At 40.1% G+C, this 23,416-nt stretch overlaps 1 protein-coding gene across 13 annotated transcripts in view; it reads left to right on the forward strand.

The window, feature by feature from the left end:
* Positions 1 to 23,416, forward strand: part of LOC122568763 (protein unc-13 homolog B) — a 377,765-nt gene that overhangs the window by 249,126 nt on the left and 105,223 nt on the right. For 8 of the 13 annotated variants that reach the window (XM_043728890.1, XM_043728894.1, XM_043728889.1 and 5 more), the window contains exon 3: positions 267 to 6,240. The exons of the other annotated variants lie outside the window; for them this stretch is intronic. In XM_043728890.1, coding sequence (XP_043584825.1) covers positions 859 to 6,240 — 5,382 coding nt within the window. In that variant the 5' untranslated portion in view covers positions 267 to 858. The remainder of the gene's footprint in view (positions 1 to 266; positions 6,241 to 23,416) is intronic. 13 annotated transcript variants of the gene reach the window in all.

A 23,416-nucleotide genomic window follows, 5' to 3' on the forward strand; every position in this document is an offset into this window, starting at 1 on the left:
ATTTGTGCCATTGATTTAAAAAGAAGAAAACAGGTATATCATGGAGGAAGCTGAATCAAATATACAGGAGATGTATATTGATTCAGTGTTCGTGGGAAATAAGCCAGTGTCTTGTGCATCTTTCTGATTGAAGTTCTTGTTTCTTAACAAACTTTAACATACTTTCGATAGGATAAATGTAGCACCATGGAAACTGTGTCAGCGGTGACTCAGTACGAGCATGTCTCGTACTAAGCCACGGCAATTCGTTTGCTCCTGTTTTACAGATAGCGGCAGCGGCATGAATGCACGAGACTGGTTACGAAGTGCCATTTGCAGAGTGCCGCGCGATCTCGTATGGTTCGTCAAGATCGCGCCCAATAATTATCAAACTTTGTGTATGCAGATATAGTGTAATAGAAAGAACGAAGGGACGAGTTGATTGGAGGACAGAAAACAAAGAGACAGAGTGACAATATATAATATATATATATATATATATATTACGCATAACGTAGCAAGTGAACGAATCATAGTGTACAGTTTGATCGACGTGTGAAAAGTGAACAGTAGGAGGCAAAAAGTACAAGTAAAGAAGGAGACAGAAAAGGACAATCAATATGGGAATCGATAACAGTGCATCGAATTACCGTAGTTTGATCATGTTGAAAGTCTGCGCTAGATGCATTGAAGTGTCGATCATGTTCCTTTTCGGGCCACAGGCAACGCTGTAATTCTGTTTTCATTCGAGTCGCACAGTATGCATGATGAATCGCCTCAGGGATCATCGACAGCCTAAATATCATACTTGGAGGTTCGTCGAAACATAGGAGATACGAGGTCGACTCGACGTATTGCGTCAGAAAAACGCAAACTTAGATGAAAATGGACTCGACGAAGCTGGGTGGGCCAGCCCCAACCAGCCCAAGGGCACACTCGCCAGCCCTACCGGCCTACAGCAGTACCACCACGGATGGGAACATCGATTACATAATCGGAGACTATATGGAGAGACTCGGCACGAGATTGAATACATTGGAGAACGAGCTGAGGTACGCCTGGAGGGCGTTAGACCTGCTCAGTCAGGAATACATCAAGATGTGGGAGAGGCTAGAGAAGTTAGAGGGCCTTTTATACGAACAACAAACGGTGATCAGTCAATTGATCGAATTCTACGCGAGCGGTGGTACTCACGAGACTGCCAACGTGGTGGTGGAGGAGACATTGGCCAATCAACAGAGCACCGTTGGCGAGTTGGACGCGATCGCGAAGAGCATAGGCGCCACCATGGGTATAGAGGAGACGAACGCGATAAGAGAGAAATTAGCCCAGCAGGAGATCGCGAGAATGCACGGACTCACGCAGGACAGCTCAACCGCTGCCGCGGTAGTTACCGACATGCATAGGAACGTGAGGAACCTGGACACTCTGGAGACTCTCGCGGAAGAGAGTAACATTCCAGACGAGGCGTTCTACAGAAGCTTGAACAACGCGTACAGGGAGGATTTAATTTGCGGCGACACGTCCAGACCAACGTCGCAACTGGGTATGATCTGGGAGGAGGCGGAGGATGAGGATGTGAATGGAAAGAAAGAGGCGGAGTCGAACATGTTTGATAAAGCTATGACCAAAGAGAAGGAACTCGAGGAATTGACTACGAAACCAACGAAAGAAGAAATTCAGGAATCAGTGACGAAAAAGGAAGATGAAGCGGACGAGGACGAGGGCGAAGTATTTAGCGCAGCTGATTACAAAAGTTATCGTGGCAATACGCCTTGTGTTAGCGAACAAGATCTGGCCCAGCTCTCCAGACTCAGTTCCATCGACCAAGTCGCCCTGGAAAAATTACACGAACTGGACAGGTTGACCAATAAATTACAAAAGGACTCTCAGAACTTGATAGAGTTACAGTCGAAGTTAATGGACTCTCCGAAACGACAATATAGTTCCGAAGCTGAGGCTAAACTGGCAGAAGAAGCGAGTAGTATAGACGAGCAGCTAAGAAAGATTTACGCCGAAACCGATGTCGACAGTTGGACCTTCTCGAAAAGTCCCGGATCGACCGGTCGATCGATCTCCAGAGTGAGCACCGATAGCGGCCTAGCCACTGACGGTGACTTCACAACCCGATCAATTTCGCCAAGACTTACGTCCACGTCCAGAACGAACTTAGATTCCATTTCGAGTACTTACACTCCACCCAGGCTAGGTAGCTACGCAACAACCGTACGGGAAAAGAGTCCAGAGCCAATGATCCAATTGCCTATTGACGTTGGTAGCTTCGCCAAAGGCTACGCGGAGAACAAAGAACTGACCGACCTCATGGCCGAAAGCTTCGCGGCTGTCACTTGCGCCTCTCCCACCATTTACAGCACCACTACTGACAAAATCCCATCTCCTACTCACTCTGCGGGAAGCGTCCATAGTGTCCATAGCGTCCACAGTGTGCAGAGTCTTCGAACCAGGCAGGACGGTTACTTCGGTAGCACTGCTCGACTGAATTTAGAATTCCAGGAAAGTAGAACGCCTCCAAGTCCGTCACCCAGCTCGCCACCTCCGCCAGCTCCTCGAGACTCAGCCGAGCCTTTCCTGATGCCAGGACCCGATCAGAGGGATGCTGAAACAAAACGACCTCAGAGTCCCGCGTTTTTGAGGAGCACGGAGAAGCTGGTTTCCCTGGAGCAAGGTCGCCTAAGTCCACGAACTCCTCACTCGCCTAAGTCGCCACGAGTCTCGCCTAAGCACACAGTCAAGCCAAGCGTGGCCAACATCGTCGCAGCTAAGTCTGATTCCGGCCTATCTTCAATGAGTGGGTGGAGCAGCCTGGACAAGTCGCCGAGCTCGCCAAAAAGTTCAATCACCAAGATGCTCACTTCGTATTCGGTAGATCATCCTAGATCAACTTTAGTCCCAAGTACAACGACGGTCAGATCTGCCAGTCCAATTCCACCTCTTCCGGAAACCACAACCTCGGTCATTACGCAGGAACCGCTGTACGATACGCCGGAAGGAAGAGACGCTTTCACGAGTACTACCACCGCCACTTATACCGTTACGAGCCACTCCTACACTGCGGCCATGAATCATTTGTCAGCCTACACGTCGATAAAGACACCGACCACCAAAGAGGAGTACAGTTTTGTACCTCCTCCAGCACCCATCGCGACCACTTGTCAGAGTCCAAAGAAACGAAGTCGCCAGCAAACTTTACAGCATACTTACGACACCGTACCGCCTGGAACGACGATCGACTATGTGTATAGGTCTGAGCAACCTGCCATTTATTCCGTAGCTGGGAGCAATCGACAACAGGCCATCACGAGCGTCTATACCAGCAGCGCTGGGGGCTATGGTCCGAAAACTACGACCACTGCTTACTATCCAGATGCAATGGACCAGTATAACAGCTACCCGGATAATTATAGCGCTGTTCAATATACGGAATCGGCCGCTGTAGGAGGTCATCTGAAGAAACCTTCACGAGGCAGCGCGTACACCGACGGAATGACAAACCACGAAGGGTACAAAGCCGCCATGTATCGCACAATGTTCCCCACGGGGAATATCACGGACGCACTATCTTATTATCCAACTAGCGCGAATCTACCGCGAACGGAGACGAACGAGACTTCGTGGCTGAATTCGATGGAAGACCAGATACCTCACGATTCGACGTCCTCCAGTATCAGATCGCTAACATCGGACGGTAGCTATGCCCAAAGCCCGTACACCGATAGAAGATATCCTCAGCCACCGACGTATCAGGCACATCAGTATCATCACACTTATGCGAATCAGAACTATCCACAAGCTTATCAGCAACAGTACCAGCCATACAGTCAAAGGTTGAGTAGTTCCGAAAGCGCACAACTTACGGATGGATATCAGAGACAACGGCAACGAGAACATCAATACATTCAGGACCACGAAACAGGAAGAATGCCTATTGATCAAACGCAACATCAACAAGAATATTACGATGCTTCGAGCGTGATAGTATCTCAATCAGGGTATATTAGTATTGCGTCGAATTTGAAGGACCACGAGATAGAAAATGCGAAAGCTGGCAAGAAGATAAAACGCGGTTCGTCCTTAAAAAATGCTATGAGCTCCATGAGCAACTGGTTGCCTGATCTACACTTGAGCAAACGACACAGGAGTCACTCGTTACCTGGTGGAGTGAGGAGGGAAGACTTGGATATGTCGCAAGAGCAACAGCAGAGGCTTCCGCAGGAGGCAGGTATGGCAAGAGGTCGTGGAAGAGGCCAGGCAGCCAGGAAGAAGAAGAAACACACTTTGGTGTCCACCGTATCCGGAATTCTTCAGAAGGCCAAAAGACGAAATCATCAATCTCAATCTTTGTCGGATCCTGAACAGTCCGAAACCGAATGGAGCAGTGGTAGACAGAGTGGTTTGTCAGAGGACGAAGACAGCGTGATGTCGGACGTAAATCAAGAACCTCCATTCTTTGCCAAGGTAAAGACAACTAGCACGAAACGTAAACAGGTGCCCCAGCCAGTTCCTCAGCAACAGCAACCGACGACTCAGCCATTACCTCTGCAACAGAAAGAATATATACAACAACAACAGCAACAGCAAGCTCTCCAACAACAAATTCAACAGCATCAGGAGCAGTTACAACAGCAAGCTCTTCAAGATGGTTGGGCCAAAGAGAAAGATCAAAAGAAGGATGTGGATCATGAACTTCCTGAACAGATTAGTGGCTTCGAGGAAGAAACATCTGGGAAGAGCACAGGTTCTGGTTCTGGCGGTTCGTCGATATTTCAAACTGTCGGGGACATTAAACGATCCGCTGGTAGCTCCGACGAAGCTCCAAATGAAAAGGCTCCGAAACTTCCTCCTGTGACTCTGATGGGCGGTGCAAGTATGGAATTTGCGGTGTCTAGAGCATTAGGCAAGTATCGTCAGAGACAATCCTCCACGGTGTCCGATGAACAGCCTCCCAGTGAAGAGGGCAGCACCGAGAAGAAGTCCGACGAAGGCACCGTTCAAACTCTGGAAACAAGCTTTGAGTTCCCGGAAGATATGTCGGAGAAAAGCGAGAGGAGCGAGAAATCTAGCAGCACCAGGCTTCCCGAGCTGGTAACCAGCATATCGGAGGAGGCTCCGCCGTCGGAAGGAAGCCCATCCGCGTCAAGCACGAAGGGTCAAACGTCAGGCAGTCGATTCCTGCCGCGTCATCAGCAGTCCCTCGAAATTCCATGGACCGGTTCAAGACCGGGCGAATTGGACGAGGATAACCGAAGCACGCATTCCTATCGAAGTACGTCGAGGGTCTCATCCAGGCGGCAAAGTACGGAGGACTCGATCGACTCCGAGGACGAGTGGTATCGATACGAGTTGAGGAAGCTCGAGGAACTTGAGAGGCAATCGCAGATAGAGGTAGAGATGGGCGAGGTGCTGGTAGAGGAACCGGAGGAGACTGATCAGTACCAACCAGACGAAACGGTAAAGGAGAAGATGTCTTTCGTCTTGAGAGAACTGAAGATGAAGGCTGGCACTATATCGAAAGAGCAGGCGAAGGAGGATAAAGAAGAGCTACGAATGAGTAAGATCAACGGAACGATAGCGAAGGATCGTCGAATCGAGGAACGAGACAGGTATCGAGACGAGAAACCTATTCCAAAGCGAAAATCTGCGGAAAGTATCGAAGCGGTGTTTGCGAGGGTGACCGATTATCATACTTGGGCGCACGAAGAGGAAGTTAAGAAAGAGAAACTGTCCTCTGCTATGGAAGAAGGTTCCTCTGGAGAAACTTCCGGTCCTGATAGTCCCGTCCAATCGATGGACGAGGAGGAAGAAGAGGAACTGCCGAAAGACGTCGACGAACAACCGTCGAGGCGCAGTTCGAGCGGCTCGACTTTTCGACACGGCGAAAAAATCCATCCTGGCTCTGAACCGATCTCTCGAGAAGGTAGCGTAAGTGTACCGCCTAGCGAGGTGTCTGTCAGCATCCCGGGTGCTTGGGATTCAGAGAGCACTGTCCTTGAAGGCCTCGAGCGCGACGGAGCTGGCAGTGCAGAAACGGCTACCACGGCGACTTTGAGCCTGCCAAAAATCAAAATTGATTCCTCGTCCTGCGGTAGCTCGGATGTGACGTTAAAAGAGGGCCAGGTGAGTCCTGGTCCACCTGGATCAAAATGGAAGTTGCTGAAAGCGTTGAAAGAACGAAAGGCAGAGGAGAAGCTGAAGGAAGTCGAGGATTCCAAGGAGACCACCATTTCTCAGGGACCCACAGCAGTGAGTATAATGATAAAGTGAGGACACGAAAATCTTTGTAAGGCGTACTCGAGATTCGGAGATTGGGTCAAGTCGTAGGATTAAGTAATTTATAGAATCTGATTTGTGGAGTATGTTTAACATTGTCGTGATTGGGTTATATTGTATTCTAGTAATATAGGTTTTTCGGCATATTCTATGCGCAGGATGTTAATGGCTGATGAAGTGTAACTTTCATTATTAATGACCGGTTGTAAAAACACTTCTTAAAAATGAGAACTTGTTATCATTCGCACAATATGTTTCTTTCCACAAACTTTGCCTTTCAAACAGCGGGAGTCTCATCTTCGTTTAATGTGTTGAATTATAATGCATGCACAGAAAATGAATGTTAAAAATATATCGAAGAATCTTTTAACATCCTGCACAGAATTCGACAAGGAACCGAGTGACATAAGTCTAGAGAAACGACTCACAAGTATTAATTTTATACATCATTACGAAAAAAAACCACAATTTAGCTGTAAAACGTAGAAAAGAACCAAGTGTAATACAATCACAAACTTATATCACTCGACTTCTACCAGTAAGAAAACACCATTTCCTTGAAGTTATCTTAACAGTTCAATACCAGCGACCATACAACCCGATACAATTATTATCAGGACATTTTCCAATGCTTCTTTTCGCTAGCGAGTGTCGAGTACGTTGTACGCGTACAAATGGACTGTAAAGCGAAGCAACCTACGAATTTAAGCACGATTTCGCGCGTAACGTGTAACCATATGTGTGGTGCCATCCGATATGGCGCATCCAGTCAATACTAATGTAATACGATGCTACGATAGAAGAAAGCGAGAGTGAAGCTTTGCCGGGCGTAAATCACTTGCCCGTGGTCCATTTTCGCGTCGATCGCGAAAATAAAGACCGAGATAGACGCGCAGGACCGAATTACGAACTTCGATATAATAAACGACATAATGAACTATGGTACTAGTCAATTCAGCAAGTGCAACGTCACTGACGCTTGGCCAAGCAATATACTTGTAGGTGATGAGAATTTTGGGTGCACGAATCCAAAAGCAGATCGATCGGTGATCGTGATCGACGATTCGATCGATTTCGAGGCCGCCGTTAAAAAAATTACGACAAGTAAATATCGCAAAACGGCGGACGCATCGAACGCTAAAATAAACGAGGCTTACACTTAATTAAAATAGATCATAGGTATAATTAGATGGTGCTTGAATAATCGATACGCTTTAAGGTAGTATTAGTAGGAGCCGCGTGCCTGCGCGGTCTGACGAGGGAATTCGCGAGACGAGGCTAAGTATTATTCGGTCAATTAACGTTTCCCCAATACATGCAGGGGAACGACAAGTCTTTCATAGGTTCCCACAATGAACGAAGTCACGCTCGATTTTCCACGCGTCTCCATTCACGATTTTTCTCTCGTGGCTTTTCCGCCCGCATTCGCGCACACGCAATTCGATATTATAACATAGCGCGTAAATAAAGAGATGTGCGAAACAGTGTGCATTTGCACTTAAAGGGTATTAGAATCACACGGAAAACGGAAAGTTTCCTTAAGATACTTGTAGTGTTTATCGATGCAAGTGATGTATTTACAAGTCACAAGATTCCAATCTATCGATACATCTGGACGATTAACTTAATCTTATACAGTGGCTACCAAAATTGTACTATCTTAAAAATATTAATGTTTTACGTTCAGTGTTAATCGATGATTCAATTGTTACGTGACCAATGATCGACTGTGTCGTTTGAAAGACTTGCAGAAGAAAGTGATACAAGTGAGAAAATTTTCAAGTTAAGAAAATCGTAAATCAAACTTTAATACAAAAGCTTCTACGTATCGATATATATTAAATATAAAGAAGTATTTAAACCGTTCCTTTTCTATATCATACATCATATGTCGATCCTTTTATTAATTTCATTCATTTTTTAACGATAGTTATCACAAAGTGTAACTAATTGTTACGTTTCCAATGCGTGTTGCTATATTTGAATTCCTAAATAAATTCAACAAATTGTATTTTTAAGAAATCGTACAATTTCATTAGCCACTACTATAGTCGACCATCGAACATAGTATTTAAGAAACTTCTACTCTAACACGTTCATCTTCGGCATCGATCTACGTCAGGTTTAGTAATGGAATTAAAATGACTTAAAGAACTTCGAGTAACTAACAAGTAACTATGTGCTTTTTCCGAACTAAATCGCACAAATTTCTGAATAGTGCGCGCTGAAAGCACAAGCTCGTACAACGTTAAGGGTAGTTTATCGAGAAAAATGTTGGAAAATAGAAATGGTGGGAAGCAAATCGCGCAGGCACGATTGAAAAAGAAAGAGGGAAGAATCTCGCTCATCTCATGCACATCGAAATCAATCGCTTCCGAGAAGGCGTGAAGGAACGAATAGGAGCGAAAAGGAAAATGGATTCACCAATCACCGATATTTCGATTCACGGGGAACACGATGATATTTGTCTGATCGACGATAGTTTCGCCAGAGAAACATGGATTCCGTGATTCGTATCCAACCGTTTATCGATCCCGCGAAAGCAATAAAAAGCAACGCTGACGTAATTCCAACTTATTCTGCCTGGGGAATTGACATTTCAATTAATAATACATGCAATTTAAAGAGCGACAAAAACTAATTATTCTTTCTGGGAAACTTTAGTAAAGTATCTGGAAACGTTCTATTTGTTGTTAATTGGACGAGTTGTAAAATAATGTTCGCATATTAGATTTCAGTGTCTGAATATAATTTGAAATTGTAATATAAAGAAGACGGAATTTAATAAGAGTCGTTGAAATTTTATTGCGCTTAGAATAATTGTACGTATAATTGTAGGACTGTCTAAAAGACTGTTAATTATAATTTTGCGATATATAAACGATGCATGCAGATATGAAATTAAATCCGTTCGTGAGTCTTATAGGAAGTAAAATTGATTAAAAATTAATTTTTAAGAATAATTCTTTGCCAATGAGATAGAAGCATTTAACTGCCCGAAAACCAAGAAATTTTATAGAAAAGAAAAGAAGACAAACGATGCAGAACATCTAAAGATTTCCAAGAAATCTCAATTTAATGGAATTTTAACCAATAGAAATCTTTTTACAAATACTAGCCATTCGATTTTTCTACGTTTATTACAATTTTTATTACGTCCAATATATCAACAATTAAAAAAGAAAAGATCCTGCCGAATTGTTTTTCAGAACATAAATCTTTCTATAGAAATCCTATTTCTACTGTACTAGACGAGTAATAACGTAGGTCACGATTCATCTCAAAATTGCATTGAAATAACGTAACTTCGAATCTGTTCCGCTCTTCGATCTAATACGAAGGTAAAGTTCTCGTCGATCACGTGTTCCCCGCATTTTACAATACGATATATTCCGTTTGGTAGAGCGTGAAAACGCAAAAGTCGATATCACGTCAACTCGCGTGACAAGATATTACGTGGACAATACATTACGTACTTCCTTCCGTTCTATTCTTCCCGCGCGTTACACGAATGTCGCGAAATTAGAAAATTCCGCGATTCAACGAGTTTCCATTTACGTTAATTCGAAGAAACTCGGCGAGTGAATCTTTCTGTGAATATTTAAACGATTAATCGTGGAGGGAAAACTTGTTTTTTTACACGTTGGTAATTTACACGTTTTATCGCTGGTGGTGTTCTATCGAAGATTCACGATCAATGAGTAAAATTAACGATTGTTGTCGTGCATCTCGTAGTATTCGTAAATAGTGGACATTATATACGCTGATAGTATGATAGAAGATAATTAAACGCTCGATGGTTAAGCGATGCGGCACGTAGGTATATTCTTGAAACGGTTATCATACAATGGGGTGTAATATAAGACCGTTGCATAGCTATTGGTATCTTTTGGAAAATATAATTAACGTAAAAATGTTCGCCACTTTTCCTTTTATGAAGAAACAGAAATTGAATCAATTGGCCAGAATTGAACGCTCTTACTTTTAAACGTTTCTCAATTTTTTTTCAATTTCTTGAAAAATTCTAGGACCATGATATGCACCGTCAAGATGCATTCTGTTGCGATATCTATAACAGAAGATTTCATTGAAATCTGAAACGAGAAACAGATATTTAGATTTTGAGTCTAAAATTCTAAATTTCTTGCTCGCTACTTGAATATACGTTGCACTAGCGATCTTTAGTACCTAGCACACGTTATTCCGGAACCATACGTCGATAGCGTGATTCAACAACCCCATAACAATCACTCTATTCCCACTTCGTAGTCCGATATACCTACGTCACACGCTCGTAAACGATCGAACGCAAGAGCAGCTAAGATTCTGCTTGCATACCATTTCGATATCTCGAAACGATCGATCGCGTTCCGTGTACCGATAACCGTTCAACGCATAACACGAATCCGCAATAGTTTCATAATCGAACGGATAAAGCCAGAGACGCAAAAGCACGCCGATGCAACGATCATGAACTCGTGCAATCGTACGAATGGTCGTACTACGAGACAGTTCGATCACATTCGAACGTGCGTGCAGTGTAAATGCAATGATGAACGAACAGGCGTAACACACTCGCGTCGTACATACGTCCAAAGTATATGCTTCCGTATCTAAAGACTTCGCAGCCGTATAATACTCTTAATTAAGCTAGAAATTAATTGATCGTGCGTACGTACATTTGGTGTTAGTGTTTTAGGGAAGGAGGAAGAAAACCGGGCACTGTACCTGTTCGCGATTCCGGTTATCTTCAGGTGGGATTTCCTATAAGCGGCGAAAGTAAATGTCTAAGTCTAGATGTTATCGCCTAGATAAACGTCTAGGCATTTTCGACTAGACGCAGTGTTTTTTTTTTGTGTATTTGTTATTTAAGCCTCCCAGAACATAAACTGATCAATTGCAGTTTTGTAACTTTCTCAATTTCATTATCCGCATAGATAATTAGAGCGTGTAATTAAACTTCTCAAAGCAACGAATAATTTATTTCCCTAAATTTATTTGCAGCAAGAAAATGACATAAATATCCACACATTCCAAGGAAATAAAAAAGAAAAAGATTATAACATTGAACACATTTTTTCATTACTTTTCAATCTATAGAGACAATCAGTATAGCTTCTGAGTAAAACGAGGTTAGATTCTCGCAATCTTTGATAAATTATTTTGCAACGCACTTTAGTATACTTTCATCCTCGTCGAAAGAAGGGAGAGGTTTTCTTCAGCATTTGAAAATCATTTATAGAAAAACAGAAGTATGCTTCTTCATTATATCGATATAAATGCGTCTGGCGCAGTTGCAAATCGTTTAGGAGTATGCTTTCTCAATGTATCATAATGCAAATATCTCATACTGGTAAGAAATGTGACGAACAGAATACACTCGCGATTCGGAGTACACATTGACATACGAGAAACTATTGGGTTGAGTAATAGATTCGTCCGTTTTTCACTGGTATATACACTTCGAGGAATATTGTATAAATTATTTGGAGGATGTGAAACTGTATTTGAACTTTTCCATAGGAAAGAGATGAAGAAATAAGATAAATTTACTCCTCGATCAGACGGATCTCATATAAAGGTAGCAATATCAAATGTGCTCTTTTATGAAAACACGAGTGAACTTACTACTCCGTCTAATATATGTATATAGTTCTCTGAACAAGTCAGATTTTTATAGAATAATCCTTCCTTTTTTTATTACGAACCTCGACGCTTTTATATATAAGAGATTCACTTGCGCAAAATTTGATAAGAACTGAACTTGGAATCTATCTTACTTCCCTGTATAACTGAAAATGTTAGTTAGCGAGGGTTTGTGACTAAAAACGAAAAGGATGATTCGAAGAAAGTTCATGAAAATCAAGATCGATCAAAATGGAAATAGGAACATGGTCAGACTATCGGAAAAATCTCTGTGTTCGAACGCCGTGTGCAACTGAATGAAAGCGTCCACGGTCATATTGCGACACGAATGCGATAGTTACAAGTCGCTTGGAAATATGCGTAAAAGTGTTCTTCGATGTATCATGATAAATCATCTCACACCGATGGAAAATCTCTGCGTTTGAACGACGCGCGAGACCGCAACTATCTCGACGCATAGATGTGACGCTGATAAGAAATCCCACCTTTATCTGGAATAACGAGGCGATCGCGGAGTCGTGGCTCGGGATCTGACCAACAACCACGCGTTCTGTTTAATTAGTCAGAGCCTGGGGGCACGTATCACGCTCGGTCGGCCGATCGATTCTTCTGGTAATTGGCGAATCGTGCCACTCGTGCCGGATGGCCGCCTGGTCTTTCGAGACGTGATTCGCCGGTGATGTCAATAGCAGCAAAAAGTCGGGAGAATTGTCGTGGCCCTCGTTCCAAAGCGATATTCGAGAGGAAAGGGAAATTGCGGTGAGATGGTTGGTGTATCCACGTGACTGGATAATTAGCAATCAGACCCTTCTGCGAAGGGTTGATTATCGAGGGGCGTTGTCGGCTATGGTCGTGTTAAATAGCAAATGGCTTGGTATAGGGGAAGGTCGTGTTGCCAGAAGGGACAAAGTTCATATTTAATAATAATAGGAACACAGGCTCATACTGCAATTTGCGAAAGTTTTATACGAACTAGGTTATTGGTTTTATAAGGGTAGTTAAATATACCTTTTGGATATGATTCTACGTGTTATGTAAAAGAGATGATAATGGTATAGAGGATGGTGATGCATTTTTATGATTTTTCCTGCGCAACAGATTTCTTGATAATGCTGTTGTAGTAGAAGCCTGACCTCGATCTAGGAGAAGGCGTACCATGTGGGCAATTTTCTATGAAGTCACTTAGAACGAGCTAGGAGAAAAAGATGACGAGGAAGTCAGATTTTAGGAGTAGGTACTAAGAAGAGAGTGAGGAGAATGTAAAAAACGAAATAAACAAAAAAATTATTAGATGTAACACGGAATAATAGTTAATTTAAATTAATCAATATAACAGTGAGGGTGAGGGGGTAGCTACTAATTGTTGGATTTAAATGTCTTTTCAGAAATGATATCAAAATTAACTAATACTGGGCAAATACTTTACATTTAGAACTTTTGCATACTGTTGCATCAACATAAGGGAAATTCCCTGTTTAGGGAACAGATTCGAAATACATTAAAGCTCTTTTCAAAGTTTATAAAAGATTCGATGCATTGTAGAAAAAGCTTTGTACAACGAGTAGAAGAAAATTTAGTGGGATTACGTTTTTAATAGAAAATTGACCTCCTTTTTATATAAATTTACATAACAAACTAAAGTAAACTTAAAAGATTTAATACTTATTCATCGAGTTACTAGAACACGATTCATCCTCACTCTACTTACGATTTAGTCATTCATAGATTTCCTATAATTTGTAAAACGTTTTCCTTCCAAAATTATGAAAAATTGATTTCCTAAATGTGACAATGCTATTTCAAGAAAAACGATATGAAAAATTAAAGCTGACTTTTTCCTGTTACAAGATGATAGTAATTCCTCGAGAAACAAGCTTTCCTCTGTGTTCCGTAAAGATCAGTCTATTTCAAGTCAGTGTCAAAATATAGAAACCTACCACGTCAAACGAAACCAGAAATGGAAGCTTGGTATCGATAAATTTTCAATTAATCCGTAGCCGTCGGTCTTATTGTTAACAGACTTTCAAAAACTAAAGTTTCTTTGTATCTAGTGAATTGTTCTACAGCAATTTTTTAATGCTTCTTTTTTTCCATCGGGTCTTGCTGTTGTACCGGCGTGGTGATTCGAGTACCTTTGATATTGATCAAGCATTTAATTGCCAGTAGTATCCGTTTTTTCACTCGTGCTTTAGAAATACAATTTTTTCGTTTATTTCTCCAGGACTTATTTTTGCTGATTGCATTGTTCCATTAACTTTTTTCCCATTCGATTCGATCGTTTCTTTTTTAAGAAATTTGTAATTGTACGTGAAAGTTGTTTCGATTTGTAAAAACGAAGCGAGACTTTTACCGATATTTATTGGCGTTTTGTTTTTATGAAATATGTAGGACATTAAACAGGAAGCTGTTGGATTATTCTGGTGATGTACAGCTACCGTAGATTAAATGTCTTTCTACGAAGATTACTGTCGTTTTAGGATCATGCGATTACACGCTACATGATACACATCGTAATTGTTGAAAATTGGATCAGATAGGAGCATGAGAGGAGGCTTACGTGACATTCTATAAAACGAGCTAAAATAAAATTCTTTGGACTTTCCAATTACGTTCGTTATCTGTGAATAAATAAAAGTTTCTCCTTTCAACTATGCCAATCGATTGGCGATAAAAATGACGTTGAATCTGTAGAAATTAATTATTGTAAAATAAATTACATTTCTCATAATCCTGAAAGGATCTCATTTTACACGTGATCGTAAAATCAAATACCTTCGATAAAAGCCACGTTTAACGCTGGAATCCCATTTCTTCCTAAAGATGAGAAAAGAGAACGAGCTGCTTATTGCGAATTTATGGTAGCGAGGAACAAAGGACGTGATAGTTTCAAGATACGATGCCGTATAGTTCGAGATTTCATGCAGCTAACGTTCCTCTTTACTTTTCCTAATACAACGAAATTGCAGTTAGACGCGCGCTTAACAATTCCATGCGGCGACACGTGCCGCTCATAGAAAACGTTCTTTCCGAAAGCAATAACAATAACCACGTGAAAGTGACACAAGTGATTAAAAGGTAAAATACATGTATTCTATTGCTTGAAACTCTTTAATGACGAGTTTAAATGATTGAACGTAGGTTGATTAAATGGGATTATCGGAAAATTATTTACGTATTGCGAAATCCAAACAATTCAAATTCAATAGGAGATCAATTTACAAGAAATTCAATATAGAAAGTGTTTTCATATGAAAAATTTATCGTTCGTCGTTGACCGTACCATTGCTAATTTCTACATTTTTTAATTTATTTCATCACGTAATAGAAGATACAGGAAGGAAATTGTATGTAATTTGGAAAATTGAAAATTTTGAAACAAGGAATCACCACCTATTAATTCCATTTCTTATCATTGAATTCACTTGCAATTATCATCGTTGATCGTCGTGTCGTATCGTGCTTGGATCTTAGAATTTCTGCAAACACAGAGAAAGTGAAGGAGAAAATCGAAAAAGCTAGACTAAGATGAAAGACAATGAAATCAATTATTCGTAACAGTAAACAAAAAGCACAATTGCATATTTGCAATTCATGAGCAAAAGTGAATTTCACGGAATTGCACATAAGGAGACAGACTCTTTATGATCTGAAAGTAACGCGAAATGCATTGGAACGAACGTTTAATCAAATAAGAAGAGATGAATCGAATTTTCGAGGGAGTCTCCTCTGTATCTTCGAACAGCCTATAAATACGTTTTATTCGACCGTGATCAAGCCGCCACGCATTAACCGACCTTTCCTTCGTTGAATTATTTCCAACAAAACGTAGAAGGATCGTGAATTCCGTTTACATTCGCGGAACACACGACCATCTCCCTTTTGAAACGCTTTGCGAACGAGATCCAACGAACAAACACCCGGACCAATTGTGTACCATTTCTCACTTTTATATGAAACGAATTAAGGCGCAAGTAAGCAAGGATGAAGATCCAAACGAAACAAAAGATACGTACTCGCGTCTAGTGACGTTAACTGTGTATCTATATTGTACGATTCTAACGATCATGGATATTGTATATGCATATTGTCACGGTGTCATTGTGTCTAACACGTTCTTAGCGGTCTTTTTCCAGTCCGATACGAGGCTGAAATTATTCAAAGATTCCTTTGGATCTTCGTATCGGTCATCGAATAACGTTTCCACATCACTCGATATTTCTATCAAGATGCTTCCTATTAAAATTCAAATCGATGGAACAGGAAACTGTGTCTAAAAGCAAGAGTACACGGTTCGTTTATACAATGCAGGAACCTTAGACATCCATGTCGATGGAGACGTTCGGCTTCCATTTAAGTCTCGAACTGGTTCTCAATTTTTTGCATAAGAGAAAAAGATCAATCAAAGTCAAGAACGAGAAGTTTCTCCATGCCAATTCAGATTCGAAACACGCGGACGTTATTCGACGATGCGTACTCGTGAGTCCAGGTTCACAGGAATCTTCGAGTAGTTCGCGCAGCTTCTGGAACTTGCACTCTACACGCGGGATCATCTTCGAAACTGAAAAATCGCGTGGCGTCGTTATACAAGTACAGCGATCTCCGCGAGAGAAGATCGTCGGGGATCGATGAAGTAGGAAGATCGCGTCCGCACCAAGTAGGTCCATATTTCAGGCTGGCTCAGCTGATTAGGCACGCGATAGAGTTCCCGTCTGGCGGGATATTCGCCTAATAAAATCCTAGTCTCTTCGGGTAGTGCGCGAGAAACTGGCAATCAATCTCGTGAACGAGTATCGTCGAAGATAAAATAAAAACTAAATATTTATTACTAATAGAACTAAAGTAAATAAGCCACGCGAGTGTCTAGCACGTAAGTATGGCATCGATCTTAGTAATCAACTAGAGATTAAAAAATCAATGTTGATTTATGCAAAGGTAGAACGAGTTTCGTAGAAACGCTCGAAACCAGGAAACAGTAGTAAAATCCAGAGGATGGTAAAATCCAGAGAACGGTATAATGTGGACAAGGGTTTACAGTGGAAACGCGACCGAAGTTCGAGAGTTTACCTCCGTAACCGAAGATCAAACCGCTTGTTACCGGCGAGCCTCGAACACTCGTGTAGCCTCGGCTTTGCTGTGGCTAAGGCCGCCATAAGGGTCATACTCGACGGATACTACTGTTAAGCTGCTTCGTTTCCGGCATGCGAAGCTTTTCGCGAAAAGCCCCGGTTGTTCTCTCACGGACGCGCGTTACTCGCACACCCACGCGTTTCACGTGTATTGACTCACGCGCATACGAATACACACACACATACGTATACATACATACGCATACAAACAAGAACACACAAGTACATGCACACGTCACAAGGTATATCTAAACACGTATTGTAATGGTATTATAGTCTACGCGGTAGTTTTGTGTCAATTAATAACTTAACGAAACCGTTTAGCCGTGTATTCTCCAGGGGGACAGAATATTACGTAGGGTAAGAAGCTTTCGTGTGATAACTGGCAAACGCGCGGCGAGGGAAACGTGTAGCTCGGGTTGCATCTCACTGGCTCATGCACGGAAACGAGTCTAGAGGCATTGGGTTACGACAGGGGCAAACTTGTAGGGCAAAGAGTGAGAAAATGGTCGACATTGGTGGTATTGGTGATGTCGATCGTGATGTCTAAAAGGTTGTGTCCCGGTTGCTTTCCGGGGAATGGAATGCGTTGATACTCGAACCATCTAGTCACGTGTCAGCTACGTGAAAATAATGTTGCAGCTGCTTAGGACTGTTTTCCTTTCTCTCGTCTGTTTTAATTTTTGCAGAGAAGCGTACGGTGTTTTGAAAGAGATGAACAAACATAGGACAATGTTTATGTTACAAAATAGAAAGGATGATAAAAGATAGCAGGTTTTAGGGAAAGGAAAACGAGATTGAGAGACGCTGATTCGATCTATGTATTGCTGATATGTATTTGCAAGTTCCATCAGTTTCTTAATAGATAGTAGTTTGAGATAGATATTTAGAAAAAAATGTTTTGATTCGTTCTGTTTATTTTATTTTCTCTGTATAATGCATTATCGCCTGAAATATTCCTGTCCTTCGTCGATCCAATTTTAAACGAGCTTTTTAAGCGAACCTTCCAACTGAAATTAAATACTCACTTCGAAACTGTTTTATATTTATAAACAAAGAACAAAAAAGAGAGAACTTAGTTAAAAGTAACCTTCTCTTAATCGAAACATCGTCAGAATTAAAGGATGAAAATAAATTTGAAGTAAAACAGAAAGGAACAAAGAATAATTAGAAACAAGCTGATAATGTTTTTCTATTTGCATTAATATCGGCGTTTTAATTGCAATAAAGAAACCGAGAATGTAGTCCATTCAATTTAGTTGATGTTCGACTGAAGAAAGTGGATCAGACTTTAAAATGCTCTTGTTATGTCTTCATCTTCACTCCGCGTAAAGGAAATGCTTTACAGTTTAAGCAAATTGCTCGAGGCAAGAAAAAGTTTCTAAAAGAGTAACACATAATTAGACTCTGTTCTTAACTTTCTGGAAAACAGGGGCAAATTCGTTGGTTTAACGTAGATTTTCCGGTTAAGAAAGCAAGGAATGATGCATAACAGGAGCCTGAGAGCGGTAACGGTGTATAAAAAGAACTTAAAGAAATGTGAAAAGAAAAAATTAAGAAAAAGCTGGCAATTAAAAGTATCGTAACGTTGTTCTCGTTTTTGTCAGATGCGTTATTCCTCTGTCGTGTTTCACAATTAAACACGTGTCCAGAAAGACTCGTTCTAACACGCGGAACGATCAATGATTTAATATCTAATGAAAACATTAATTTAAGAAAGTGTACATTATGATTCATATTAACTGTTCAAGAAATCAAATTGAAAAATAATAGGTAAGATAAAAATAACGAAAAATTTAGAATTAACGTATATTAGAAAATAACTTTTATAAGAGAAAATTTACAGAAATAGCATAGTTCATACATTTTTTAATCCAAATTAATACATGAATTAGAGAAGCACACATTTATTTGACTAGCTCCTTTAACACCCGTTAGACAAATCTATCGTAACAGAAATTACTCTAAAAATTTCATTTGCTTTGCATCATTATAATATCGTTCCTGTAGCATACATAGCATTCCTATGGAAGATTTGCATTTCATAATTTTAAATCATTCATTGTTGCTTGATCGTAGCACATCTATCACCTGTTCTTTCTAATTTCTCAGTACATCTCCATCAACAATGTTGCGTATCTGTTGCAACGTCAGTTTCGATAACCGTCACCTTGCTCTCTACTACACTCGTACAACTCTAACAACTCGTTTGTCTCGAAGATCTTTGTTATTCCATCCAATCTTCGTCGAAACTCTGTAAAATTTACTGTCACGAATCGTCTTTTGAAACGTCGCGCACGCGCGTAAATGTTGATCGGTTTAATTTCAATTCTCGCGAACAAAGCACACGGTAAAAGGAAATATATTTCGCGGGTTAGCTCGCTCGTTCAAAGTTCCAGTGATCATGTAAATCCTTCTTTAATACTTGCACGACTCGTAAAAGGAGCGCATTTAACTTTGATCATTTATCACGGGACACCGGACCCACGTGTTTCTATGCAATTCACGACGAGCGAAATTATTGCACGCTACGACCTACATCATGCAGCCGGAAGTATGAACTTCAGGAGTTCTATTATCTCGGGGGTGGCGCGAATCATGCGAACAGCCTTGCACTGCTATATTAAAGTTCGATATTTTATGAGGTAGTGCTCGTTCAAATCGTTTATTCTTCCCAACTTCTCAGAGAGATACTTTTAACGTAATATCTGGATTTTGTAATATCTGGATGTTTTAATATCGTAATTCATTTTTGTTAAGATTTTAATGACACCTGCTCTGTTCATAATAATTAATCCTTATTAAGATATTCAAAATTAATGTAGACGGAAGCTAGGAATTGTAGAATTATATTTCCCTTTAAAAGTTGAAGAAATTTTTCTATGCAACATTGCGTTCATAGATCTTTTTTCAATAATGCAGCAATTGATTTTTATTCGTGTCTTAATGACGTTCTTTGTCTGTGCTAATTGACTCTGTTATTGAGAATTCATTAGCAAAGTGTAAATAATATTAAAAATGAAATTATTTCTCTGAAAAGTTTCACAAATTTTTATATTAAACTATCGGACCTGTGTCTAGCGACGTACAATGTAAGTTGTGCAAACACCGAGCACAGTAAAGTGTTAGTAAGTCATGAAATATTTATAAAGCTGTGTAGGATGTTGCAAAAGATCTCTTTTTGTAAAGTAGGGCACGATTTACATCCAGAAGCTCTAAATGAAATTGATTACGAACAATAGAATATAAAACTGACTTGATACAAAACCTAACAAATCTCAAGTATTCGGTAAATATCTTAATTCGAAGAGCGCATCAGTTCGAAAAATGCAAAGTTCGTGAATATAACGAGCAACATAGCTTTTGTACATGCGTAATTTTTACGAAGATGTTGACGGTATTTTGTACAATCAAGATTTCGAAACTTGAATTTTTCTACGTGTGTATTTGTAAAGATCTACTTGGAGTTTGTAATACAAACTTTGTATTCATATACACGATCCATTCTTGACTTTTGTACGCATGGATTTCCAATTTTGTACTGTCATACTTTCTCAATACCGAAGATATTTATTCGACGATTTGCCATTTTACTGTAGACATTTTTCTACCACGGACTAAAAAACGTTTCCGGCATCTTTAAACGTCTTATCGCAGTACCTTTTTGGATGAGAACAGTTTTTAATGTTGCTCTTTGTTAGTAAATTATACATCTCATTGAACGAACAGATGAGTATTGAAATGAACGTGCAATAATTTATTCGTCGCTTTTAAAGCATAAAATGGAATATTCTTCTTAGATTTGACAATTTCAAATGAAAGAATTTTTCATTTCATTTCTTCAAGTCATTTTTCACTATATATATCAAAATTATTTGACGATAAGAAGAAGATATAAAGGATCACAGCGTCTCACGATCGAAAGAAAAGCATATGAATATTATTTTCTAACTTGGCTGACTATTCCATAATCATATTCTACAGAAAGATTATAATTAACACGGCAGAAGTTTCGTCAATATTCTACATATTACATCAACTGTTAACAGACTCCACTTGTTTGCTAACTTTTTTATAGATAAATCTTCCTTATAGCTTCTAAACGTATCGATTCGTCGAATTCTAAAGGCATCCGAGAATGGATGGCATTAAGCTTTATAGAAATAAGATATAGCAAACTGTAGCCAGACAGAAAGAAAAGCGAAAACAATAACGTGACATGAAATTTTAGTGGTATACAGTATTTTACAAATTTCGCTAGTCTAATAGCTTTGAGAATATGAGGATTAATGAACTTGTCGATGTTGGTCTTAAACTAAATACTTAAAACACGCTAAAATAATTATACAATAATATACAGGGTGCTACATATATAGGAAAGTTATGTAACAGTATACCTATCTAAATATTAGTCTCTATGATCCCATTTTGAACAAGTTCTACAAAAAACACTGTATCAACAAGTGTATAAATATATGCATATAAATATACTGCTGATAAGAAGATGGACATTCAAAAAGTAAGCCGAGCATAGTAAAGCAACAGTAAAATATCTACAAAAAATATATTATCTTTTATATCATAAAACTATTTGCCGTTATTTACGTATAATTTAAAACGCAAGAAATATTATAGTCTCCGATACAATCTGCAAGCACAAACAAATAAACAATTTATTCTTATCTCTAGCAATAAATCCAAACTAGCAACTCTGTCAGTAATAACTCAATAGCTGATAATCATCTTACAAAGATGATCTCTGTCTATCGGAAAAACGATCACGCTACCCTAATTCATCCAATCCACTAAAACCCTTGATCGCTGTAAGCAGGTCACAAACATTGTTACCCTTAACGCATCTGAAAATCGCGCGAATCTCCATGAAAACACTATCGTCGAATCGATCAGCCGTGATCCACAGAAATATTGTATACGACTGAAATTTGTTGAGGCACGTTTGACATCATTAAGCCCGTGATGCAGCGTGGCCATTGAGCGCAAACGAGCGTTCGCAGGCGCTCAATTACACGCACGCGGATGGCTATCTTCTTGGCTGCATAAAACGGCTTATCGCCACAAATTTAACGACCGGTTAAGCCGACCGTTTTATTCGAAACGCTCGAGAATAAACCACAGCGTGAGCCGTGGGATGACTACCGGACTAGCACATGGGATCTGTAACTGGCTGCTCCACTAGCGCAATTAGCACAACCTATACCGCTATCGTTGCACGCGTACAGCTCGACATATCACAAATATGTACATGCGTATCACAGCGTTCTTGTTATCGCTGGGATACGAACAGAGTTCTTGCTTATCCGTGCTTCCCGTGTTCCGTTGACCCTCTTTGAATCTGAATCTTTCATGTGTACACACGATCGATTATTTATTCCACGCTGAGGTAGTTTACGTTTCTCGTCGACTACGTTCGTTGCTCGTATTGGTTCTTCGCGTTGAATTATTTGGTTGTGCTGCGTTTTTATCTACTGTAGCTTTTTTAGACGATCCTTTTTTTTAGACGAGTATTGACTCGGCTTTGGGTTGTAGTTGACAGAATGAAGTTATTTCGACTGTTTCTCCATTTTGGATATACCCACGATTTTTTACCACTTTTACTGCTACATTATTCTATCGATTGGTTTTTGTCAATATCTTTCTTTATTAGCTTTTTTAATTGATATTTTTAAATAATTCATTTTCCTTCTACTAATGGGAAATTTTTTCGTCAATATGTTGTTTATTGGAACTTTTGTGTTATTACTTTACGATTGTCTTCTTCTTTGCATACTTTAGTCTTGCTCCAAAATTTCCGCGAAATCTACGATTCTACTTTCCTTGTCCTTTTTCTTGTTTTATAATATGTTTCTCCTAATAGCGGCAGTTTTTAAGTATTTATATCGGTTTTCTTTATCCGTTATCCCGTAATTTTCATTTATTATTTCACATTATCCCATAACTATTCTTCCCCCATTTATCATCCCTTTAATCTTTCAATTACTTCCGATCCAATTACTTTTCTACCTCATCCGTTATTTCCTGTCTTAAAACTTTCTCATTTTTCACATTTCCATTGCCACAATCATATCACTTTTTCGTCAATATGGAGGACCTGAGGTCATCGGGTAGCGAATCGATCCAATTTTTCCTACATATGCATATCGGTCATTGGGCTTGTTCGTAGTTTTCGCAGTTCGATCTTGAATGAGATGCAAATTATCCTGGAGTTGTTTGCTTCGCAAAATGCGGGAAGCTCTTCCATTGACTTGTTTACAGCGCGTTATTCTCATACAGCTACGTGTTTACGCGTTACTTGCATTAATTATAGTTCCAACCGCGATGTGTAAATAAAACGCCAATTCTGTGACATCCCCATTAGT

Source organism: Bombus pyrosoma, linkage group LG6 (assembly GCF_014825855.1).
Source record: "Bombus pyrosoma isolate SC7728 linkage group LG6, ASM1482585v1, whole genome shotgun sequence".
In the NCBI taxonomy this organism is placed as follows: Eukaryota; Metazoa; Arthropoda; class Insecta; order Hymenoptera; family Apidae; genus Bombus; species Bombus pyrosoma.